We start from the raw sequence: 27,907 nt of genomic DNA, 5'->3' as shown, positions 1-27,907 counted from the left end.
TCCTTTGAACCATAAAGGGGAATCTGACCTTGGTGTTTAGAGGCTGGGTCTTCGGGAGGTGATTGTGATTGGATGAGGTCATCAGAACATAGCCTCCATAACTGGGTATTTGTGGATCTACTAGCAAAGGGAAAGGCACTAAAACAACTATACACCTTTTGTATTTATTATTGCATTGCATGGCATCTTCTACTGTTCTGAAACCCTACCACCCAAACGACTATCATGAGATGTGGCCCCTTCTGTTGGGCCACAACCATGACCCAAATAAGGCTTTTTGTGAATAATCAGTCTATCGCATTACGTCATCAGCAACAGAAATATGACGAATACACCTGAGCAATTCTGATCATTCCCCTTTGTATCTACCTGTGATTTGCACGGAAGTCAGACACTTCATGGTCTTGGGGGCTGAACACATGTAAATAACATTTATACCTATTCTTGGTGAAAAGGAACCAGATTCTAGTGGGAAACTTTGGTTCGAGAATTCCCCCACACATCTGGCAAAATGTTCTCAGAAGTGGACTGCCAAGAGAAACTGAATCTCACCTCTTCCTCTCCTTCTATAGCTGTCAGGCTTCCATTGTCCTGGCAAGACTTGTCCTTTGCCCTTACCCTCCTTTAGAGCTCACAGGCATCCCCCCTTGTAAATCCTTGCTGTTTTTCTTATTTTTGGAATTCTATTCCAATTAAAGGACTAAATTCACTGCTCTATAGTAAAAGGATTTTTTTTGCAGGATATTCTGAAGTCTTAATTTGGGTCCCAATATGTCCTGATCCCGCTTTTCAGACATCACTTCAGGCTTTCTTGTCCTGACTGGATCTTATTAGAGAGATGATAGAAATGACACAGGTAGCTGATGCAGTGCTGCAGGCAGGGGAGGCTTGTGCCTTAGTCAAAATCAGGACTAGTTTGAATAGAAAAATTAGAGTTTTAAATATTCCTCGGATATTAGGAACAGGAGGATATTGTGATTTGTTGATGTTGAGTGTAGGAGAAGGAATTTGGAATGATACCTTTCTATTCCATTTTTTGGCATCAGGAACCATGAAAATATTGTTCTTTGGCACTAGAAATAATGGGTGAGATGTAATTGTTTCCTAGTAGAAGTGCTGAGAATGTAAAAGTTTGATATGTGCAGAGGTTATGGTATCTGTTAGACATCTCTGGGAGAGCATCAAATGAGCAGTTGGTTGATCGGATATAGCAATCAGATGAAGAGGGCCTTTCCAGAGACACTTTGGGAAGCTATGAGTGCGCTTAAGATCACAGGAGAGGACTGGGCATATTTAGTGGCGCCGCTGGGATTTTTCAGCTTTGTGGCTGTGTAGAGGTGGTGGAACACACCTTTAATCCCAGAACTTGGGAGACAGAGGAAGGTGGATCTGTGGGTTCTAGACCAGCCCGGTCTACCTAGTGAGTTCCAGGACAGCTGGTACTATACAGAGAAATGCTATGTCAAAAGGAAAAAAGGAAGGAAAAGAAAAAAAGGAAAGAAAAGAAGCATCAGCATTTTCAGAGAGAAAAAGAAAAGCCAAAAGGAACCATATGAAAAAGAAAAGAATGCTCAGAGCAGCCAGGAGAATATTTTCTGTGTGAGCATGTTATTTTCTGTGTGAGCATGTTACCAGTGTGTCTAGAGCTAAAGTAAATAACACTGTGCTTGGTAACCCAAAGATTACTACTACTGTGAGAGAATACTGGGGTCAGAATTAAAAGAGAATCCAAAGGGAAAATGAGCGAAAGACAAGTTAAAATTATAGAACTGAAAGTCTGTATATAAACCTTTATTTGTATGAACTCTATGTTTATAACGACATTGTGTATGATGGTCAGCTGACTTTGAAAATATAATGGGGAGAGAAGAGTCTTCCACAAATGAAGTTGAGTCTACTTGATATTTACAAGAAAAAGGATGGATTTTTTTACTCATTTGAACCACACATAGAATATCTAATCCAAAATGGATCATGCACTATAATTTAAGAGCTAAAATTACAGAGCCATTAGGAGAAAATGCAGAAGTAATCATTATACTGTGTTAAGCAATAGTTCAAGTATGATTGCAAAAGCCAAATAATAAGAAAACAGAACAACTGTACTATTATAAGATTATAAACAGTTAGGATGCAAATAATACTGTAAAAATAAAAATATGATTCACAGAATGATAGAATCTGTATTTAGAAGTCACATATATAAGAGTCATTCAGAATTATATAAACATTTAAAGCTTAATAAATGGTTTTAACAGTATATTAAAATCAGACAAAATATTTGAATAAATACTTCCTTAGAGATAAGTCAATATAACCAATAAACACATTAAATGATAATAGCATTCATTGTAAGAAATATGTTAATCAAACTGGCAGTGTGAGTTTACTTCATCTTCGCCAATGGCTGCAACTTTAAGTAATACCTCAGGCTGACATGATGTAGAAACATTGATATTATGTATGTGTAAAATTCACTGATATTGGGTATGTAAAATTGCACAGAGTTTGGAGCAAACAGTTGCCAGTGTCTCAAAATATAAGGAGCAGAATTACCATATATCAAAAAGAAATAAAAAATAACTTCATATGAAGAGTCACATGCAAACATTTACAGGAGCATTATTCATAATGTATCCAAAGTAGAAACAGTCCAAATACTCATCAGTAGATGTGAAAAATGTAGATTATTTATAATAATATAATAATTTGCAATAAAAAGAAATGAAGTACTGGTGCTTGCTACAACTTAAGCAATTTACTCCTCTTCACCCCCTAGATGTTTGTTTTGTCTTCTTTTAAAATGTGAGTAAGGATCCTTTAAGAACCATGGAACTGGGCCATCCAAATGGCTCAGTGGTAAAGGTACTTGTGATGCAAGCCTGAGGACTTGAATTTGGTCCAAGGAACTTGTGTAGATATGCAAAGAGAACAGACTGTGGAAAGTTGATCTTTGAGGTCTGCACTGCTTCATGGTACTCATGTGCACAAACAGACACTTTTTAAAAGAACTACAAAACTTCTGGGCATGACAGGTGAAGGAAAAAATATGTCTAAGTGCTTCATAAAACACCAAATATATATATATATATATATATATATATATATATATATATAACCACATTTTATAAATAATCTACATTTTTCATGTCTGTCGGTGAGTATTTGGGAAATATATATATATATATATATATATATATATATGAATACATACATATGACAAAATATACTTACTTTTTCCTCAGAAAGAGCTTTGATGTATTTTTTCCCTACTTTTTTCTTCATTGTCCATGAAATAGCCCTCACTTTTTTACCTAGACTTCCTCCATTGCTTGAAGTTTTGCTTTGTTCCTCACTTCCATTTGTCAGTTCCCCGTCACGGACCTGATAGATGATTTTTAACAAAAGACAAATTGTAAAGAAGAAAGGATCATGTATTTGAGTAAAGTGGTTTTCATTGCTAGGGATTTCATATGATAGGCAAGAGCTACATCTGAGCTCTGTGTCCACCCTGAAGAGCATTGATTGACAACCTCTCTAGGGAGAATCTAAGTTGGAATTTTTTGTTCTTGTGTAGTACACCTTCTGGGTATAACACATATTGTCCAACTGGCTGCCTGTGTAACTTCATTGAAAGTTCTCACCTTCACATGTGAAATTCCTTGAACATTTATGGTTTAATAACTCTATTAAACAATCATTTTAGTTCTCATCTTTGAGATAAACAAAATAGAAGTAACCATCAGGCATCCTGTGATTACAGATGTGTAGACTGGAGAACAATGAATGAAGGGATTAGAAAGGCTTTTACCACCCATCTGTGAGGGAAGAGCATTACAATAGCCTCCTGGGTCTCAATCAGATTGCTACAGTCAAAGGTAGCTTTAAAGAAGTTGTGAAATTAGTTAAGTCAGTTGAATTCTATGATGCTTTCATGCACCATGTATGCATATACATTTTCACTTTAAGCAATAGTAAATATTACCTGGCTGAATTAATTAATAAAGAAATATGTAGTTCATATATTGCATACATGGTACTAATTAAGTTTCTTATTAGGGTTACTGTTAACTGGTGCTCCTTAGCTCCTAAAACAGGATTTCTCCTCTGACTCAGAATAAAATATAAGTATTGGTGTTTTCTTGCAAAGTTCAACAACATAACATAAACGATATAGTTCAGTTTATGATGGGAAACGTCTTGGTAAAGACCTTAAATGCTTTAATATTAAAGTTTAATCACACAATTGACATTAACTTAAATAAATAATATGTTTCTAAAATATGTGTTTATATCTTATAAAATCTGTATGATATAACAAACATATCTTTATGAACTTATTCTTCACTACTAATCAGATTTCAAAACAGCATTTTTTAAATAAGACAGTGTTCCAGTTTGTTCAAGTCCTTTGTGGTGATTCTGACTCACAGATGTATGATAAGACTTGAAAGAAATGATAATCAAATACTGCCGTGATAATGCATCTCTCTGACTTTATCCAGTTATCACCAGGGTTTGGATTTGCTTTTGCATTGGCTTCTCTAGATAGCCACAAATGTATTCTCATAGCTATCCAAGTTTCCATCTAATGCACAGTAGAGGAAAGAAGTCATCTGATTGGTCACTCTCTGTGCTTGTCCACACTTCTTGTTTTACCTGAGTATTTGTCTCTGCTCTTACTTTATTTGAAAATGTTTTGCTCATTTAATGGCTCATCTGCACTTCTCACAGAATGCATGCTCCATGGGAGTAAAGCTTTCTCCATACACTTCATTCTAGTCTCAGGAATATTTCCAGGCACGTTAACTGGTGCTCAGTAACCTTTAAAAATATGAAATTCTTGATGTATAAATTTGAGGCAGTTTGTCCACCTCCACTGGAGGACATATTTGGACTAGATGTTCTTGCTACCTCAGATGTGGAAGCAATGAACGGTGAAGGTCTTCTGCATGAGGAATGCCCACCATGCTTGACGGGTGGGCAGCTACCCATACCTCACATAAGAAATGACGGGAAACTTCTGTTTAGTGAGCATGAATATTTTAATATGAGAGTTTAAGCACATAGTTAACATCATTATTAATCAATATTATATTTTGCCTCATATCTTACCCCAAATTGCATATGATAAATATGAATGGGCAGCCAATTTAAGCCCTCATTGCACATTATTAATTTTTACATTCAAGGTTACAAAGGCAAAGAGTCTTTGCTTAATTCAAAGTATCAGAATGAAATAGAATTGGGAAGCAATTTAAAAAGTTATTTGGCCTTTTCTTCCTTCTTTCCGGTGTTTAAACTTTGTTTTTACCATAAACTTACTTTAGTAACTGATATAAACGTCACTTAGTTACAACTGATATTAATACTATTATTGAAGCGTCAAGCAATGCAATATGAATACTGCTAGGTTTTCTTATCATTGTTTACAGAAGCTTCAGAGAAAGTAAATTTTGAATTCATTTTCTTTTCTGTGAAGTTATCCATAGCCTGAACTCCATTTTCTGTCTAGAATTTACAGGTCTGTTGTCATCGTCAACATTGCCATTGCTTCCCATCTCCAGGTGTTAGGAAGTAGCTATTTTTATCTTCCACTGCAACAATACTATGGAGTATCTAACAGAAACCCTGCCACTGTGTAGATGACCATGAACAGGATAAAGAATTGATGCTGGGTTTCTGAAGAATGAGAAACTACTTTATCAGCTCTGCTAAATGCTTGAACAAATGACAAAGTCATTACTACCTATCCCAATGACCGCGAATGAACCTGATGTACTGTCATAGCTTTGTTAAACACTAAATGGCAGCAGAATACAGCAGTAAATGGTTATAGAGAGGTAAAAGTTAATATGAAACTAAGTGAAAATAGTCATCTAAATAAGTACCCCTGTGTATATACACACGTACATAAACGAGTACTTATACATATATGTTTATGTGAATACATATATAATTATATTATTGTCATCCATTAAGAATGTAGAGTTATGCCAAGCAACCAGAGCTTCCAGGGACTAAGCCACTACCCAAAGACTATGCATGGACTGACCCTGGGCTCCAACCTCATAGGTAGCAATGAATAGCCCAATAGGAGCACTAATGGAAGGGTAAGCCCATGGTCCTGCTAAGACTGAACCCCCAGTGAACCTGATTGTAGGGGGGAGGGCAGTAATGGGGGGAGGATGGGGAGGGGAACACCCATATAGAAGGGGAGGGGGGGGTTAGGGGGATGTTTGCTCAGAAACCGGGAAGGGGAATAACAATCAAATGTAAATAAGAAATACTCAAGTTAATAAAGATTAAAAAAAATATGTAAGAATAGAAAAAAAAGAATAGGTTCTGTAGAGAACATCATTCCACTTATAATATTGTTTTCCCATTTAAAAGATCCTAAATAAAAGGACCTTTGCCATTAAAAAAATAATGTAGATTGTAAAACACGTTTTCAGTGGCTAGGTTTTATATAGAAAATTTGGAAAGATCTAGAATCACTTAGGAATTGAATCTCTTGAGTGTTTGTGTAGGATGTTCCGGATTACATAATTGACGTGGGAAGAGCCACCCAGTGTAGCCACCATTCCCTGGATGGACCTTGTAAATGGAGAAAGGAAACTGAACGGTAACACTCATTCATTGCTCTCAGCTTCTTGACTATGGATGTGATATGACCTGCTGCTTCAACATCTCACAGCTTTGGCTTCCCTACAATGATGGCTTTAATCCTTAGCTGAACTATGAAAAAAAAGCACCACTCTCTCTAGAGTTCTTCCTGACTGTATTTTATCACAACAGCACAGAAAAAATTAAGTCAGGAATTTGTGTGTGTGTGTGTGTGTGTGTGTGTGTGCGCGCGTGCGTGCATGTGTATTTGTGTGTAATGGCTTATCTATATATTACATAAATCAATAAAATATATTCTACATATAGGCATATGTTAATGCATATATTAAATAATGATATAGGAAATGTTAATTTACCGTATTTAGAATATTCCTTGCTGAATAAAACACACACACACACACACACACGTACATGCACGCACACACACATCTGTAAGTGATATTTATATAACCTGTTTATCTAAAAGCAACTATTTGTGAGTTCACTGGGTCAGGGTCAGGTTAGGTTTGGGGTTGGTAATGGATATGTGTTGCAGTCTTAGTTTTCTCAGTGTGCAACTCTGTTATTTGGCTAACTACTGTGCCTTTCCATCACAGATGGCCCCTAGTAAATAAGACGGTATAGCAGAATGGCAGGCATTGCATCAGATAAGAGGCTGAGTTGTGCCTTCACAATGTGATAACTCTGAAGTAGAAAAGGAACTATGCTCTATATCACTATATATCATATCATCATATATCATATATCGTGTTACATTATGTGCTACATATTATATATTATATTGTATTGTATATTATATTATATATTATATTGTATATTACACATTATATTAATTATATATTTATTCAACATAAATTGAAACACTGATTGTTCCTATTTAGATAAGCAAATCGGTAACTCTATACTTCGTTCATAACAAGCAGTCCATTAAATATAGCTGTCATTGGTACTGCTGTCATTATTATATACAAAATTTAATGTTAAAGCCCACTTTAACATTACTGTTAGGCCATACACAAAGTGCTTAGTTTCCAAATATGTGTGTAAAGGTAACCAGTGAGATATTTAGTGTATACACTAGAAGTGACGGAGTTCAGTGGTGTAGCTACATGCTCGTCTGATCAGAGTGACCGTCATGCCCACCTCGCATGCTAGAGACGCAGGCGTGGTTATTGCTTCAGCATGGAAATGCTCAGGCGACTTGGAACTGTCAATGTAACTTTGAATTATAGCTAGCTTTAATTTATAACTAGCTTGAAATTCTCCTTCTGCCCAAATATTGAGCCAGCTTTTTAAATAGCTTACCTTAGTGCCCAACATGGTGCCAGATGCTAAGTATTTGCTCATCTATTTCAAAGTTCTGTGCGAGTGTTCAGGACTTGAAAGATGTTTTTCATTTCCTTACCTAACTCAAAAATTAACACTATCCTTTTACATTATAAGCTCTTATAATATACTATCATAATATTCATAAAGATGAAATAAAATACCAACCTCAATTGAGTCATCAGATTTTGATATGGAATTATTCCGAAAACGATCAAAATTCCCAAAACTGCTGCTGCGCTGTAAAATTGAAAAAGAAAAAGAAACTTAAGGTTTGTGACATCCACAACTGAAAGCAGTAAACTTTATTATAGCTTCTCAGAAATGCCTTTCAAATATGGAAGGCAATGAAAAGTTCTCTAGGCTTTCAAAAGGCAATGAATGTATAAATATTATTCATATTTTATACTAAAATTTCTAAAAATCATCCTTTGATTTGTGTAATAGTGGTTAAGACTGGGGTTATTTTTTTTAATTATTCACAGCATTACTTAGGTTCCTGACCCAAGCATCTGAAGCCTATGAGAATTCTAAACTGAGTCTTCTTTACACTTCTAAACACTCATTATTTTCAGTAGGAAAGGACAGGCAGTATTTATCAACAAAGTGGGCAATGCGTAAAACACAACAATGAAATCAAGCAAGGGTCAGAGTAATTGTTCTTCTGCCTTCTAAGATAAGCTTCCTGAAAAACAAAACTAACCCCAGTTTACTTCCCGCTAATAAATTCTATTAACTTTAAATTCTCTGTCAGTTATCAGAACGCAATGCATACGTGTAGACCTATTAATAAACTGAACATGTAGGCATGCACAGACAAAGACGGAGGGTCAAATGGAATCTCTTCACATTTCACATGGAATTACAATGAGATCCTAGTCCCTTTCCCCATTGGGCAGGTCAAGTTCTCTCATTGATTTCAAGGACTATCTACATATGTTGTTAGGAGACTACGCCCCTCGTGTTAGAATTGTTATTTGTATGCAACTCAGTCAGTAGGTAATTACCAGTAATCTGGAGATGCCTCAAAGTTAAATGGCTCCCCTGAATCATTTTCAAAATTCTTGAAAATCACTGAGTCAAAAAATTGACTTTCTCACTATTTAATTTTATTCATTGTTTAGGGTGGTGGGTATCTAATCACACGTGTGTGTGTGTGTGTGTGTGTGTGTGTGTGTGTGTGTGTGTAACTACAGATCCAAAGAAGATAGCTTGTCCTAAGGATTACACCTCATTTCAAAATAATATGTTTTAGAAGTTAATAGATTTTAATGAAAAAGAAACCGAGAAATTTGAAAAAAGGCTCAATAGCAGTAGTCAGTAACCTATAGAATTTGTTATTGTCCACTCAGAACTTTCTCTCTCTTTAAAACCTCTTTGCTAGAAAAGCTTTGTCCTTGGTATCATTCTTAGACACACCTCTCACCACCAATTGCCGTTAAAGCACTTTATTTCTCTTAGAAAATGAGTCAAAATAAAAAGATCCTGAACACATGACATGTAGCTGGCCTATTGGACACTGTACTCTAGAGCATTGCTCCAAGGATGATGACTGCTGTAGACACATCGTACTTTGCTGACTTGCCTCCCCTGCCGAACTAGCTCACAGCTCTTTTTGCTTGTAGGGAGAGCAGAGACAAGATAGCCGAAAGTGTGTTCCACAGTGGAAAATACCAAGTCATCTCATACAGAGCTTACCAAACTAGAGATAGACCCAGAGCATGGACCGCTTCACCTTGCCTAGTGAATTTTCCACCAGGCCATCACGGCTCACAGATCAGAGAGAAGTGAGGAAACTCTTGTCCTACTCACAGATGAATCCATCAAGGACAGTCATTCCTCTGTTGTAAACTTGGGATATACTTTTGGACTATTGTAACCAGGCCTGTGGCAGGTCAGTAGCCTATAGCCAGCCCCATGGTGCCTATTACATATTAATGAGGGCTACAGGATGCTTCCCACTGTTGGATAATGGGGCCTGTTACAAGGGAGGGCACAGAATAGATTCACTTCAGCATTCCTCTGCCCAGTATTATTCCATTAAGTAATCAATAGCCACCACCTTTTAAAATTAATTCTTCCCCCATTATACCAATAAAGAAAAGCAGATATGGGAATAGTGATTTTAAAACATAAAAAACTCCTACTTTGGGTCTTGTCAGCCCTGTCAATACTCATTCCTCAGCAGCCTAAAGACCGAGGAGTCGCTCTGTCCACCCTCAGATACTCTTAAGAAGCAAATTTCAGTTCTTATTTAAAAGGGCACTTACCATATTTCATTATCCACTCTAAAAGTTAGTTACTTTCCGAGAAGATGGTTTCATAATATATTTATAGGTTATAGCTTATGTCAGAAAGGAGTTAATGTCTACTATGAGGTATGGACAAGAAATGGATTTATAATTTCTACTGTCAAATTTTATAGTGAAAAGGTGAATTATGAGGAAGTAAAGCCTGCTTCCTACATAGTAGTCCTTAATAAAAGGGAACGTGTTTGAATATTCACAAATTTGTATGGTGTGATCAGCTTGCAGACAGTAGCTGGTGACAGAAGTTCTGACTAAGATCAAGTAATTACATGAACGAAAAAGCTGTCTCTGGGAAAATCAGCTTGAGTGAAAAAGCAACTTAAAATGTAGGTAATATTTGGTAATGGTGGCATTAGATCATGCTTGCTCTATACATTTTGTGTAAGTATACTGCAAGGGCTTGGAGTGTAGTTCAAAAATGGAACACATACTTTGCATGTATGTGCAACTCTATGTTCATCCCAGCTCCACCCCAGACAAGTGAAGTATATAGCCCTTCTTATACCTTTAGTTAATCATTTGCAAAATTGCGCATCTCTGGAGGGAAATTTGGCAACATCTAGTAAGTTTTCATATATAATTGTATTTTGTCATAGCAATTACATTTCTAAGTTTTGATGCCAGACTAACAGGTGAATATCCTAGCATATGAATATAGCTACTAACATATGAATGCACAATACATTCATTGTAATATTTTACCCCAAAACCTGTAAACTTCAACACTTACCAAGAGGATGCTAAGTGAGTGGTATGTATTTATATCAATTAAAAAACCACTGAAATTTGTTTTTCCCTAATTCAATGGAAACAGAACTCACTAGCATAAACTGAAACTGATAATACAAAACAGAGGAAGGTGTGTAGAACAAGTGACCATTTATGTGAGTGAGAAAATATTCTGTATGACTCAAGGAGGCAAAGGCAGGCTTTCTTTCGGAGACATACAAGTGAAAGCTAGTGAATGGGCACGGCAGAAAAAAAATGTCTCTCTGAATATGTGTCATTTCATAGATTTGAATACAAATCTGTGTAAAAGTTTCCCAAATTCATAAACAAAATACAATCAAAGTAAAAAGCACTAAACTTTAACATCCAAATGAAACCCATCAGCTAACTCTAAATTGAGTTGACTGTTTAAAGGAAAACTTATTACAAGTCATTTTGAAACGAAGTAACTTGGCAGTCTGTACACAGAAATACTGCAAGGACAAAATGGAATGGCAAACTAAATCTTAACCTTTTTGCTGTCATCCTGGTTAGTAGGACTGGTGCATATATAAACACTGAATAATAATTAAAGTCAGTAACAAGGTCCATTTAAGTCAAGATTATCAGAATATAATAAAATCATTGCAGATATAAAACAAAGTGCTTCAGTAACCCACAGTCTTAAATCCCAATCAAAAGGACCATGAGATTTTCCCAACATCCTTCTAAAAGCATTCTGTTTCTAGCTGCACTCACATAATATAAAGGTCTAGAACAATGACAACACAGCCTTTTGTCAATTCTAATTCACAAATTAGACCCTTTGCACACACCTTTATGTCTCCTGTTTTGTCACACTTTAGACACACCTTCCAAACAGCTAGGGGGCTATACTGAAGGGTTTTAGTGTTTGGACAGATTGTAGCCCAAGGCATGCTATTTTAGTTTTAGTGGAAGTAATACATGTAATATACAGTGAAATAATTTCAGTATATCATAACATCAAAATTCATTGATTTATCATCATACTGAAGAGAAATATCTGTGTTTGTTTTGGGAAATATAATACCTGCATTTTGAGAACAGACAAAAATAAAAGACAAGGATCTTGACTTTACTGAATGAAATGTATTTCATAGTTAACTGAACAATTGATTGTGGGAAATTATTCTGAATATGTAGGTATTCAGGTTATTAAAATTGATGAAGTTATAAAATTACTATTTTGCCAATCTCTGCTATAATACTGGATATAGAGAATAATTATCAATGTCTACTGAAGGAGAAGCAAGCAGAACATGTTCTTCACGTTCTACATGAACTGTATAAGTTTGCACGGGATGGTATTCAAAGGGAAGGGGAGCGGGCGAGGAGAGAGGTATGTGTGTGCATGGGGCAGGAGCAAAGGATAGAATTGCATCACACTTCCGTCTCTGGTCTGGTGCTCATTAATCAGGTTAAGGGTAGCCAGCAAGCTCCAGATATCCTTCAGCCTCTGCCTCCTCAGTGCTGGGTGTAGCACTGTGCCCAACGTTTTTAGTAGATTTGGGGGTCAAATGTTCTTATGCTTACAAGGACACAAGATAGTGTGTAAAAAATAAAATCTGTGGAAGAAGCCATATTGAAAAATGTTCTATGTTTAAAGGACACCTAGCTACCTGTGTGTATTTTCATTACAACAGAGACATAGGAACGTGCTCAATGCTGTGAAGAGGATTTAGTTCTCTGAACGGGACAGGGTAGTGGAACTATGTAAGCTTCCTAAACCACTCACCTATCTGAACTATGAACATGGAAGAAAATTATGGAGCCCTTTTTTATAGTATGAGTCAAGCTTTTGACCAGGAGATTTACTTTTCCTTATCCAGCAACCAGCTTATAGAGTTGTCAAATAAAATCTCTGTGTACTATGACTTTAAAAATTCAGCAAGGCACCGGTAGAAGTGTCAATCAATTTCAATGAAAATATTTGCATGTATGAATCAGGCTCCCACAGTGTTTTGAAGTATCCTGGCAAATTGGAAGTTATATATACTCATTGCCAGCAAGTTCTCACATCCAAGTATTACTCACAAGGCATTTGTTAGTATCCACTCTTCAGATCAAAATTCCGTTTGAGTATTAATTTACCATTAATATTGTGTTGTAAAAAAGTTAAACCTCAACAAGTCTGTCACCGGTTACCCAAAAGCATTCGAGGATTTCATTGTTCTGGCTGACTCAGGTGCTGAGATGTTGGAGAGTGAAAGATCACATTTAACTCACTTAAAATAATCTGTTAGGATTGCCTCAGCGTTAGATAATCACAGCATCACGCGGTGTCAGTGGAAGGCAGTACGTGGGGGTGTCAGGGAACTTCAAGCTAAAACCGGCAACGAGAGCTGAGAAATCATGCCTTCAGCACTAACACTACAGCCTTTTATAAAGGAAACCAGCTAAATAAAATGATCAAGACAAGCAGAACACAGACCAGTGTTGTGGATAGTCTCAGTGTGTACCTGGCTTCCAGGAACCACAGTGAACTGGCCCTTTCCCTACCTCACTAGCCTCACGTCAACTGTCAAACACCCACAGAGTGTGCAGACCCCAATGCTATCATCGACTTCTAAACTTTGCTCAAATTTTCCATACTGAAACTTAACTTTTAGTGCCACATAATGGCACTAAATTGTTTTCAGCAGATTGAAACCATTTCAGAGTTACAGTGGCTCAGGGGGGAAGAATTCAGATAAAACCTGAAAACAGTCAATCTAAGAGTGATACTCATAACAGCTGATGTAGGGCATTGAACACGTTTCAGAGTCAAAAGTCTTGCATATTTAAGATTCTCAGTTTTACCTTTCTATGGTCTACCACTGTGTTCCATTATTTTATACTGCAAATAAGCACTATAAGTCATGTAACAGTTCTAGAATTCAGTAAAAATTACTCTAGTCTAAGTTAGTTGAAGGGAGCTCAAACGAATTACATTGATGTGCTCTAAATACATATTTCAAAAAAAATATCATGGGGCAAAAATTACAATGAACAATCTTTACAAATTCTATAAAATATAAGAAACAATATTGCTCACTGGTTAAGCTCTATCCCTTGTAAGCATATAGATGTTTGATCCCCTAATCACTAAAAATGTTTGATGCAGCGCCACTCCCAGAACCAGGGAGGAAGAAACTAAAGGGTGTCTGGAGCTCGCTGGCCACCCAGTTCAGTCTGATGTGTGAGAATCAGGCCAGAGATCCTGTCCCAAATGAGGTATATGCCGTTTCAAAGAATAATAGACTTTCTTTTCAAGCCTCTACATACACGTGCACATAAATATGTACAAGGGAACCTACATGGATAAACTGCACACACATGATCATAAAAGTAGTCAATCTTAGTAATACTGTCACGTATGTACATCTAGGCCCATAACTATACTCTTAATTTTGCAGAATATTACTTTAAATGATCAAAAATTTGGACATGAAATTATCTCTAATCAATAGAATTTTAAGTTTCTTCAAAAATTCCTTATTCTAAGAGATTTTTGTAGCTGTTTACTGAGATACCCTTTGTAAGCCACCAAATCCAAAGGTAGTATTGCTTTTTAAAATGATGAAATAACAAATAAGGTGGTGGAGTGTTTACTGCATTTGAAAAGTACTTCTGGAAGACAAAACTGTGACTAATGTAGACTGTAATTCCTCTTTAGTGGTTGCAGGACAAAAAATACTGTCATATGGACATAATCATTTTAATGACTAATCTTTTTTAAATTTGGAACATTGTTATTTCATTAGGTTTTTGTTATTGTCTGAGTGAACAATAATATCTCAAAGTTAGAATTAGCAAGACCTGAGTCAGCAGTGCTCTCCGTGGCTTCCGCATCAGCTCCTGCCTCCACATTCTTGTGCTGTTTTATTTCCTGTCCTGACTTCCTTCGATGATGAATTGTGATGTGGAAGTGTAAGCCAAATAAACCCTTTCCACGTCCCCAAAACAATTAGCAAGAACTCTTAAGTTTTTCTGCAAGTATGTCAGTGTGGATAGTTTGTTAGAAAGCTCTATGGGGGAGCCGCATTGAGAAATGTTGAGAAGCCACTCGTAGGTTTTAAGAGCTCCTGGCTACTCTATAGAGTGGATACAGTCTACAGGTAGTACTTGGGAGGATGTGGGATGTAGGAGGGGAAGACACGCGGAGCCAAGGTAACAGGGCTTATGTATCTTCCACCCTTACCAAATGCTGAAACTTGCCTTTGGCAACTTTCTCGTTACTCATCTTAGTTTCTATGCACCATGGTACAGGAAAAGCTGTGCAAAGGATAGGGATTCAAATTTCTAATGAAGAAAAAAATACATTCTTCTCCAATAAGTTTAAAAGATAACTTTTGTACACACTTGACATTTTTAATCTGTAACCAAATATTAAGTATGATATTAAGTGGTCAATGTCATTACTGATCTTAATCTTCTAACAGTTTTGTCAAATAAGTAAACTTCAAAAACAGAGAGTTGTGCATTCTAATATTTTGTGTATGATATGTCTAGCAACCACAGTGATACTAAGTTCCTGGTAAGAGAAGGCAAGTACTATTTAGAAGAACTTCAAACACTGTTCCCCTTTTATGGTAGCCCACATTTTCAATAAATTTAAAAATATCCTTTTTTCCCCTTAATATGTGTTCAATTTCTGACTTGCACTGCTTGCAAAGAAAATTATAGTATTATATAACGCAACACTAATGTAGATAAGAAGTGCGGAGCAGAAGCAAAGCTTTAAATATTGGCATTAAGAAAGTTCAAAAAAGATAAGAGTAACTTACCTTCTTATTTATTGAACAATCCTTACTAGAAGTTAATAACTCAGATCCTTTTATTTTTAACCTTTTCAATAATTAAAGGTAGTAAGCCCATGAACATTTCTAATGAAATCATGATCAGTGATTAGTATGACAAAAGGATGTACAGCACTTCCAAGCCAAGGACACCTTTTTACATATTAAATCATTTAATATGTTGATTCAAACTTTAGGTTTATGAAAACACCTCTAACAAACTTGTCAGTCATGTGTTACAACAACCAAGCCTATAGTTATGACTTATATATGAGTTCATGATGCTTAAATATATGATATATGTATATATTTATAATACATGTAATATAATGTAATATTTGATTATAATATATATTAGTGTAGCATCTAGTCAGAAAGAAGTCAAGTTCATTCATAGTACTCATTGCTATGACATCATAGTTCACAGTTGGAAGTTAATTTGGAAGGAATGAATCCATCCAGTAACTTTCCACCAGACACTCAGGAGCACAAACACCCTGTAAGTCCCTTACGTTTTAACCGCACTCCGCTTTCAGGTGGCCTCTGAGTACGAAATGACCTTTCTAAAGGTCTCCTCAAGGGGTATTTTAGTCATGCAGTGATCTCCTTGAACACAGGTAATGACAAACAATAAGCTAATTCTCAAAAAGTTTTTTTTAAGTCATCTTTACTACTTTTAAATGGGTGGGTTTGATGCATGATTTTGGTGACCCTGATTAATGGCCACCGCCAGCCCAGCTTCTGGAGTTGTAATGTGTCTGTGAGATTCCCTTCAGCCAAGCTCCACCATTAATCCAGTGGCATATGTCAGCTCAGCAAAGCAAGGTCACTCTTCTGCTTCAAGGGGAACCTTTTTAGAAATAATAAAACTGACAGAAAGTTCTTTTTTGCATGCTTTATGCTGCCCGAGGTTGAGTGCTGCAGTTAATATCATGAAGCTTATAAACATTCTCTTCCCGGGCAGCAACTGCTGCCACAGGGCTTAGGAGTTTAAACGTGTTTTTTCCCTTAGTAAGAACAGACATGTTTATGCGGGGTAAATATATGATATGCAGTCCCAAACAGGGAAGGAATATGTGGATAAAAATCACAGAAAGCTTGGGTGCTAGGGCTTTTTTTTTTTTTTTAAATTTGAAAATTGTTTTTTTTTTTCTTTTTTCTGGTTTTTTTATTTTTATTTTTTTTTGGTGCTGTTGATTTATTCATAAGATGGCCACACACAGGACAGAACAGTGCCCTTGAAGGCAATTAATTTTCACACTTTTTTAGCAAAATACAGGTAGCCCTGTAAATACATTCCCTTCATACTCTTGCCCTCTTTTTAATCCCCTCCCACCATTGGGTTTTCTTCATTATCAAATACATGTATTATTACAACTAAATCTGTCATTATAAAACCTTTTCTTCCTGCAAATTCGTATCTGCCTGTATTTCAGTGTATTAAGGGATACACAGTAATGATGAAAATAAATTCAACCAATGAATAGTCTATGGCCTATAATATGGCCTATAATGTCATGTCTCAGAACTCTAGAATATTTACTTCTGAAGGAATTGTATTTCTTAAACTATAAACATTTGTTTCATTGTTAATGGCTACTTTAAAATTGGTAGATAGTAATAATGAGGTAGTAATACTGAGGTAGTCCTAATCTTGAGTAACCTGTAGATACCCTAACTTAAACAAGACAAAGAAAAACTATGACTGTACCAAAGGAAAATGGTGGCTATGCAATTCTAATAGAGAACATACGTCAGGCAAGCATAAAGATTGCAAAAGAAAGTCAACTGCAACAATAAAATATTCAGGGAATATCCCTACACAATTTCAGTGTGTTCTTTGGTTAGTGTGTATCTAATTCCAATCATTGGGTATTGTAAAGTAAGATTCTATATTGGCTAAATATGCTTGGGATCTTATTCTAGATCATAAAGCTACATAATTACAGAATGAAAACTCTTTATTTACTGGTTTTGCTTTATTACATAAATAAAAGCTATTAGAAGTAACACCAGTTAGTCTTAGCAAACCAAGTACATTGAGAGAGTCTCTGGGTCAGATCTAGGGATTCTGTCGGGCTTACTTAAATAAGAACTTTATACTGACTCACTTATAAACAAGGATACCAAGATTTAGCACTTTCGAATATCTCTTGACTGTGAGCGAGTCTTCTCTAAAAAGAGAATGCTGAATCCATACTATTGAGAGAATTATCTCCCCTGGAAGAGATGGCCCATGGTACTGCATGCCACTGGGACCTGGTTTGTTTATTTAGTGAAGCTGGATAATGGTAAAGTCAGGTGGAATTAAGACTGGAGATGTTATTTCAAGAGTTTGTGAGCACATCTGCAGAGCTAAATGAGCACATCTTGCTTCCAATATATATTATATATATATATATATAATACATTTTATTATGATGATAAACTATATAATATATAATATATATAATAAATGTTATCATTATAAAAAAGCATTTTATATATATATACACATATATATATATTGCTCCCTACAAAGCAACACTGTCCTGCTGTCATTCATTTCTCATGATTATAATACACTATTTGTTTATTGTATTGCTGCTTTGCATTCTGATTCTAGAAACGGTTGCTCTGTTTTTTATCGTGTGTTGCTCAGATCTTTATCATGGATGGGTCGCTAGGCATCTCTGAAGTAGGTTACTTCTGTAAATGACTAATATTACCCATTAGTCATGCCACACTCAGTGCACGTATACTGAAAAGTCACTACGGTTTTGCCTTCTAAAAATGTTTTTGATGGTAATCAGGAATAAAAGGAAAGAGAGAGAGGAGAGAGAGAGAGAGAGAGAGAGAGAGAGAGAGAGAGAGAGAGAGAGCTACCTCCAATGTACTCTGAAAGTCAGAAAGACTGAGTTCGTCCTTCTTGAGTTCTCCCCTCAAAGGATACAAATTTGAAGATAAATCTGCTCTTGACAGGAGAGCTAGTTGGAGTGAAAGAAACTATAGCCCAAAAAAATGGAGAAATGGAGCAGTTATGAAATAAGGATTACACAAGTGAACATAGTTAATCCAGGATACATACATGTGCTAGCAACCTACAATAAGCCTCCATGACAGGCTTTATCATGTCCCCTTTTTCCAATCACAACACCAAGGCTCAAATAAGGTTTAATAAAGAACCCATAATCTGGATTAGAAATAATCAATATCATACCTTCAAACCCAGGTCTGTGTGACTCCAGTCCACGTTGCCTACTCTTTTGCTAACTAATGACTTCTATCATGTTGGAGTCACTGAGGCATGCTTTCGTGACATGACAGTCAGCTTAGTAGTCAAGGAAGCATGAGTTCATGAACATACAGACACATTGAAGAGGACAAGCAGCAGAGTGAGTGGTCATAGCATCAGGAACAGAGGTCTCTGTGAGCCCCTAAACCAGACGGTACATTAGTGGGTTATCTTTGTGAAGCACCTCAGATCCCAATATGTAATTACAGAGTACAGCTTAACGGTGCAGAGCAGATTTTCTCCCTCTGTTTTAAAAGATGCCTCAGAGAAGCTACTGGATTATAGCAGAGGTACATCTGGATGAGAGAAGACGAGAGTTCGAAGTGGGCAGGAGGGTGTGAGAAAGGGCAACATGCAGGGCAATGGAGTTCAGGTCAAGTGTGGAGAAGCTCTCAGAAGTAAGGCCTCAAAGACGGCTGGGGAAAAGAAGCAGCTGGAGATCAGATCGTCACCTCTACTAGTGGGAGCTCTCTGGCTGTTAGTGGCTAAACTGTGTTGCCCTCTGGGTCGTCTTCTAACTTGAGTGTTTCAGAAGGTAACTGTGTGTGAAGAACTTCAAAGAGATCATTAACTAAATGATGTAATCATTGGGGTGTTTCTTAATAAAATCCCACTGGATTCTTTATAGGATGTTGTCAGTAAGACAGAAAGAGATCCTGGGGTAAACTGCACAGAAAAAGAAAACATGGGGCATCTATTGGCCAAAGCTAGGCGCTCTGTGGCAGAGTCTCTTCTCTTGCAGGCCTCCTTGGAAACCAAGCGTCCTTCCATGTTAATTTCAGATGAGGTGAATTTAACTCTAGTGACCCTGGCTTTCTTCCTGTGTACAGGAATCACCCCAACTACCACCACAGACAATTTCAAAACATCCCTTTTTCTTAATTCAGGACAGCTTTTTTTTGTCTACTAAGAAGTGAACGTCAATGGGTTATTTCAAAAAATCCACCTGAATTCTTAGTATTAGGGAAGAGGGAGAAATGAATCAGTTGGTAAGCCATGACCTGAAAATTAAGATATATTGTTTATGGACTTGATTCCATTGCTTGAAAAAATACATTCCCCGTGGATAATGAAATCATTTTTCTCTAAAGCAGGGAAAGACAAGAGACAAATGGAGTTTTAACAAGTGTGTTAGTAGTCCAGGTAGTGGCTCTACGTTCTTCCTATAGAATATAAAACATTCAGGTGTTATACCAAGGGGAAGCCATGCTCTCTCACTCTCTGGATTTTTCTGCATGCTGACTTAGCACTTTCTAAATATTTGCAATCCATTTGGCCCCAAAGCGTTGCTACTTGCTTGAGACTAAATTTTTGTTTTGGGTTTACATTCTATAGGATGGGAAAATCTAAAGCCTATTAGTGACTTGTTAGAAAAAATATTTGTCACTAAAAAACAGCTAATAATTTTAATCAAATTAATAGTGAATTGAATAAGCTATGAGTTCACCCATCAAATAAATGTATTTTGAAGGAAGATGGAAGTTGTATATCAATTATTCATGATTTCTTTGAACCAGTGAACAATAAACGTGAGCTATTTCTTATCATATGGGTACAAGCTGAATAGAAGGATTATGGGATAGTAGCAGTCTGAGTGTTTGCTATATTTGAAGTGTGAATACATTTAAAGGAATATCATCTTTCCAAACAGATGACAGATTCTAAGTCTTGTCCACAGCACACTCATGATTCTATTCCTCCGATGGACCCAGTTTTCCAACTCCTATTATTTGAAACACTACACAGTGAACTGAGTTTATCCAAACGAGTATCTTAAAATTAAATCCAAAAAGCAACAGCAGCAACAGCAAGGTATAGACTTGGTTATAGAAATATTGTTATGTAAAATCTAAATCCTTTCTTAATTTTGAGTGAAATACTACTTCACATGTGTAGGGTTACACTGTTTTCTATAAACTAACAGAATATAGTGTCATGTCATTGAGGTTTTTGGAATATTTTTAAAGTTAATGAAACTTGGTGAGGGTATCATGCCTTGAGTTATTGATCAGGGGAGTTCCTGGTATCCACCAGGCAAACACTTGACCCTATTGTTGTAGACACTACATATTTTGGTCAAAGGATATTTAAAAATCAATTTGCAACTGACCAGGAACCTTCCTTTCTACTGGCTAGTTCTCATACTGCGAGGTACTATGTATACTGTGAGGCAGGGGATTATCCCCAGTCTGCCCAGTCTGCCCAGCTGTGAACCCCATGAGCTATATATTGAACAACATGGTCAAGCATGCCCATGGGTGCAACACGAGCACAAATGTTAGGTATATACCAGAGAGAGAGAGAGAGAGAGAGAGAGAGAGAGAGAGAGAGAGAGAGAGAGAGAGAAGAGAGAAAGGAAAGAGAGAGGGGGGAGGGGGAATTGGGGAGTTGGGTGGTGTAACAAACTGTTTTTGGATTGGATTTGAAGCCTGCTTTATAGGAGGGAATTCATGCCTGATGTAATAAATTTGCTCAAGAACCCATAGTTGAGTAGTTCACAGGTCACAGTGGTGCCCTGAACGTACTGTTTCGTTTAGTCAGTGTTGTAGCAAACTATCGTCAATGCTTATTCTTATACCAGTAGATTTGTACAGCTCTCATACTTCGTCAAAGAGTTTCCTTTGTGCAACGGGTGGTAGTGCAAAAGCTCATAACTGATTAATTTTCAGAGAATAAGTGACAGAGGACTGTTACACCCAAAAGGGACTTCTGTATCAACCCACCCACAAAGCTCTGGGGGCCATATGAAAGCAGATGTGGTAGCAGGTTGTGCACGCATTTAAATCCATCCTTGGTTCGTTTTTGAGTCAGAGGTTACGGAAGAACCGAACAAAACGGTATTTTCTGGACATGTCAGAACGCCAGCTCCAAGAACTCACAGCTCCTGTATTTATATGTGCAAGATTTGCAGGAGACGAAGGTCGTCAACATTCCAGCACGGCGGGTGGAGTCACCCCAGCTCCCACCCCTGAGGAGCTATTGACAGGTGCTAACTTCTAAGGGAGGGGAAGTTCGGTTTCCTCAAAGGTGTGTCCCTGATAGGTCAACCACACTCCAGTGGATGGTTCCAACCCCATGAATATATGCTCAACACAACTTGGACTTGGACTTGGTGACTTCTTTAAAAAAAAATGTAACAATAATCATTTTTGACCAGTAAGAAAAAATTAACGCAGTTCTGAATGCTGAAATTGGACAGATATAACATAATATCTGAAGCGTACTTGAGAAGGGTAGGGGGAATGATAGGATCAAATCTTTATTGTGTAAAGTTCTCAAAGATTTAATAAAGCGATCAAAGGACATAGGCTCTGTGTGCAAGTGTGTTAAGTAAATACCAGGTCCCGAAAGAGCCTCCATTTTCCTGTACCTGGTTAAATAAGAGTTAAAGTGCATTTTAACAGCCTTGGTACAAAAAAGCAATACAGGCATCTCTTTAATGCCACAACTATGTGTCATCCCTGTCTAGGAGCATAAATTTGCACAGCGGGCAGTGCAGTGAAAACAGCTTATAATCAACTCATCACCTCTCATCATCGCTGGGATCAAATGCAAATGGGAAAGAATGCCACTTCAGTCACTGCGAGTGAAAATTAGCATCTGAGACACTAATGGTGTCTCATTCTGTATGCACTTTAGATTAAAAAGAACCTTTTTTAAAGAAGCTATTTCAAGAAGGGCCGTTATTCCGATGTTTCCCTTTACAATGACAGTGGTACTGAATCTTCTTAACTCAAAGAAGACCTCAGTGAAAATGTATTTATACAGATTACCATACACCAACATATTAAGTCTGTGTAGTCCTAATTACACTTCCAAATCTCATCTGGGTGGTCCATACCTTTTTCCTTATAAACTTTCTAGCATGCTCTCTCACCTGAAACAAACGTTGACCATGAGAAGACAATACGTTTTCTAGGAATCTTGCAAAATCTTGGGCACATTGGGGTTGTTCTTTAACACTCAAAAATGAACCAAGGATGGATTTAAACCCGGTAACCCAAAACCACAGTTAACAGACTCAGGAAACTAATATTCCACATATCTGTTGAGACCTTACTATGTTGGAAAGCTAAGCAAAGAAGAAAGAGACAAGCTCTTAGTTTTGGCATCATATAACAATTTTATAAAACCATTTGGCAATTAAGGAAAAAATGCATACAATTCTAAATGCTGAAGTTTTGACAGATACAGTACCTGGAGAGATTTCTTGGTAAAATTCCTGAATATAGTTGGAAGAGGAGAAAGTCCCTAAATTCCTTTTCAAAGTACACAGATTTCTAATGATGGGGTCTTGTTGGTGTCTTTAACAGTCATCTGGCATTTAAGACAGACAATGCTGGTCCTGTCACAGTGGCAATAAGACATCCAGGATTTTGACAGCACAAACTGGCATGTGTTTTCATATGACACTACATTTCATCTATGTATCTCTGGTTAAGGTAATGGATTTTTTAAATGTATATAATCTTTAGTGTGCCTTTGACTCTTCATTTATGAGGCTAGGTAAGACTTGATCTCACATAGAGTTAGAACAAGTATTAAAGAGAGTAGAAAATCTGAATAGAGTGACAGTTACATCATAAATTAATAACAAACACAGGCAGCAAAAATAAACGTGTTAGACAAACACAAGAAACACTATGCCTTATAATCATTTGTGCATTTATAGATCACATAAACAGTAGAGATGAAAACCTACTGCGTCTGCATGTGGAATATGTTTACTTCTCTCTAAAGTCACTGTCAGCATTGGGCACTAGTGCTAAAACAGTCAAAATAAAACTCAGGAGGAAAGTCTGGTGTATAAAGCAAGGTTATTTTTAACTACCCTAAATGTAGAATTCTTAACCACTACTCACCAAGTTTCATTTTTAATTGGAAATTACCAATATGCCAGATGGAGTTCGGGTGCATACTAAACTTGTAAGAATTTATTAACTTTTTAGTACATACAGTTACCTACTTGATAATAGGTCTTCTATTTTGTGACTCTCAGTCTTTGCTTTTAATGTTTAAGAACATTTTTAAGTGACAATCTTACATACAAGCTATTTAGCTGAAATAATCTTTAGCAAAATAGAAAAACAAACATAAAAATGTACATCACAAGTGATAAAAAAGATGTGGCAAAACTATAATTTGATTTTAAAGTTCAATTTATTAGAATGTTTATTGATAAGTACTATATAAGAAAATAATAAATTATTTTATATGTAGAATTCTCTAAAACCTATCACTACATTTTAGATTTATAAATATTTTTAACATCACAGCTATAGACCTATTAGAAAATACAAATAGCAAACTCTTTTGCTGTAACATTATTTTTAGCTATTGTAGATGAAAATAAGAATTGTTCAGATTGCATATAAGTCTGGCTACCATATGAATTTCAACACATGTATAAAGTCTGTAAATGTTCAAATCAAGCATCTCTCTTCCCTTCTCAAACATTTATCAAGTTATTTCTTTATGTGTATATGTGTGTGTACATGGATGTACTTGTGCACATGTAAGTTGAGTGTACATGTACGTACATGTGTGTGTGAAGGTCACTAGACAATCTCAGGTGTTATTCCTTCTCAGGCGCTGTCTGCCTTGGTCTTTGAAACAGTGATTCTTACTCCTTGAGTCTTGATGGCTAGGCTAGGCCATGCTAGGCAAAGCTAGCAGGCCAGCATTTTCCAGGTCTGCGCCTGTGTCTGCCTCCCGTGCTGAGTTAGGAGGCACTTAACAGCACCCTATATTTTCACATAGGTTCTGATGAAATGCTGCAGGTCATCATGCTCGCATGCCAAGCATTTTACAGACTGAGACTTACCCTCACCCCAACCTACCACTTCATTAGAAGATGCTACATTTTAATTACAAATAGCCATCTTATTATCCCATAGCATCCCAGAACTTCTTACTCCCATATAATTTAGTACCCATCGGTCTATTAAACATAAAGTTCATTACTTTTTACTTAAGGTAATATTAGATAAAATGGGTTTCTCCATGTGTGGTCTGAGGGGATTAAACCTATGCACAGAGGTGGTGCTATACCATGCAATTATATCTAAAACTCTAATTTAATTAAACAGTAAAACCAAGGAAATCCCCCCATACTCCACAGCACAAAGAACGAAGCCCTGTGGGTCAGGATACGGAAAATATCTGATAGATAATCAGTATCATCAGTGACATCCTGTATTTCGGGCCAGTTTCTTGGTAGCTTTATTGTGTCTTTGTAGACAGATGTCACATTCCCTTAGTACATGTGGTGGAATTCGTACTCCTTCTACTAGTCATCTATGGAAGGCTCAGAACATAATGTGTTCTTATCTGTCATTCTCTACTGAGTATACTCTTTATTCATGAAATACGCAAAAATTTTCTATTGAGAAATAAATATGAATTAGTAAGAGATTGTTCTAAGACAATTATAGTAATCAGAAAGTTATTAGTTTCACAATAAAAAATTAAATCCATATATGTCTGCAGTGTGATTATTTCTCATGATATATTTTATTCTCAGGTGCATCAAGTGTGTTTTTAGTTTATATGTGCAAACATCAATAAGATGATATGTACTCTATAATTACTGTGATTTAGACCATTGCAAATAATGAAATATCATTTTGATTACAGTTCAGTGAAGTGATATACTGATAATATACTGCATGATACAGTCCTTATGAAATAGTCAAATGTCGTTTTTGAAACACTTTGAGGGAAGCTACTGTTGGATCTTAATACCTCCCAAAGCTATAGACAATTGAATATTTTCATTTAATCAGGGGTATTCTGCATAAAAATAATCGTATGGGACTAGAGATATGGCTAATACAAATATAATTGTATGAATGATACTCTGAAAAACCTTTTTTGTATATTTTGGGATGTGTTGCTGTGAATTTTTATTCTAGTAATAAAGAGACAGAAAGTGTGATATACTTTTATGCCTGTGTTTATAAGATGCTTGTCTAACCTTTGTTGAACTTTTGTATTAGAAAAAATAATATTGAAAATCAGGTAGTTTTAGTTTCCTATACTAGGAAATAGTTTATTCTCAGTTTAGTTTAGATCTTTTGGAGACGGTTTTAAATCTTTGAGGACTATTCCATGCCACCTCAATTCAGAAGGAAAATCGGTCCCCAAGAGTATTTATCTCACACACAAAAAGGATTGAATTTTTTTTTGAGAAACCTTAGGAATAGGGCAAACATTTTCTAACATCATGATTTCATACTGAAGAAATTAATGTTACTAGTAAAACTAGTTTAGAGTTCAATAAAAATGTAACCATGGCTTTTTCTCTATTATTTTAATGGCAATTATTATCAAGAGAAAGAATAAAAGAACATTCTGCATAAAACTGGCTTATCAAATTTACTAATTTATAAATTTTTCTGTCTTCCTAAAATAGGGCACAATTCTCTCTCTAGTGACACTGTAAAACAGCATGTCTCCAATAAGATATCATAGCTTAACAGTCGAATTACAAAAAGAATAAAAAAACCCTAAAATTTCTCCATTTTATAGTCTTCTTACTGTTATGTATTTTAAATGTCTATGATGTAACAGATAAAATAATTTCTTCAGTACACTGGCAAGACATTGAACAATCAAGGAATGAAAATATGCTGAGAATTCATGATATTAATGGTTAAGCAGAGGACACCAAACAGAGTTCTATAAAATTATCCTAACCCAATCTTAGCCACCAACATAAAGAGTTTGATCCAATACACAATTGTAAAGACCAAAATTGCCCATCAGTATGCAAATTCTTCCATATGTATTTTGATGCACTCAGCTCTTTACTCAATTTAGGTGACAGATGAAGTGTCATGAAAGTAGTGTTGATGGTGTAGGCTGTAAGTGTGTGTGTGTGTGTGTGTGTGTGTGTGTGTGTGTGGTGTGTTTTATGTATGATGTGTGTCACTGTGCGTGCGTGTTTGAATTGTTGTGTGCTTGAGTGAGTTGTGTATGTATGTGTATGTATGTATTTACATGTCTATATGTGTGAGAGGAATGTAAATGTGTGTGTGTGTGTGTGTGTGTGTGTGTGTGTTGCCTGTATGTGCTGCTTTCTAGTAAAACCTTTTGGTTTGTTTTATTCTGTTAGAAAATAAACTTACCTTCGGTTTTTGGTGTTTCTCCTTCTCTGAAGCATTGGATGGCTTCCTCTTTAACATTTTGACTTCAGGCCACCTCTAGTAAGTATAGGTTCTGCTGTTACAGAAACCTCTGAGAGCAGGCACCGTTGCTGTTCGTGATACACAGCATCTGATAGCACTGAGGAAGTGTCTGATGTGACACTTCCTCCTCTGGTCAGGATGTGACTTCAGTGTCTGCTTGGGGGAAGGTTTCTTTTTTTTTTCCCCCCTCTCCTTCCTTACCGTAATTATTTGGTAACTCTGTATTGTATTCTCAGTGCTATAGTTTATGATATAATTCCTATCTCACACCCTTGACATGGTTACAGTAATTACTAAGTTTTGAAAAACAAAACTTATTTTCTCAGTTTATGTAAAAGTAAAAGTATTGAACACTTTAAATAAGATGATACAAGAGGAAAATATCTGAACCAATAAATAAAATCAAATAGAATATTATGGACTTTTATTATTAAAAATTTGAGGCTATTTAAAGAATTCCATCTTATATTTCTATAATATTTTAATCTTTGATGTTATAATATACTTACATCATTTCCACCTTTTCCCTTTTCTCCTTCCAAATTTTCCAGGGCACCTACCTTCCAATTTCACTGCCCATATTTTTAAATGTGACATACGTCTGTATCTTTCTATATACATAAATGTACATTTCTACATGAAGATCAATTTGAA

The 27,907-nt window shown here is 36.2% G+C and overlaps 1 protein-coding gene across 1 annotated transcript in view; it reads right to left on the bottom strand.

Moving 5' to 3' along the window:
- The window catches only part of Samsn1 (SAM domain, SH3 domain and nuclear localization signals 1), a 50,752-nt gene extending 23,420 nt beyond the window's left edge, over positions 1-27,332 (bottom strand). Inside the window, exons 1-3 of the mRNA XM_032900522.1 lie at positions 27,194-27,332; positions 8,122-8,193; positions 3,235-3,384 (exon numbers count right to left, since the gene is read on the bottom strand). Coding sequence (XP_032756413.1) covers positions 3,235-3,384; positions 8,122-8,193; positions 27,194-27,250 — 279 coding nt within the window. The 5' untranslated portion in view covers positions 27,251-27,332. The remainder of the gene's footprint in view (positions 1-3,234; positions 3,385-8,121; positions 8,194-27,193) is intronic.
- Between the last annotated feature and the right edge of the window lie 575 nt (positions 27,333-27,907).

The sequence above is a fragment of the Rattus rattus genome, chromosome 4 (genome assembly GCF_011064425.1).
Source record: "Rattus rattus isolate New Zealand chromosome 4, Rrattus_CSIRO_v1, whole genome shotgun sequence".
Classification (NCBI taxonomy): domain Eukaryota; kingdom Metazoa; phylum Chordata; class Mammalia; order Rodentia; family Muridae; genus Rattus; species Rattus rattus.
Note: the sequence above shows the minus strand (reverse complement) of the source record. Positions and strands in the feature narration are given on the sequence as shown.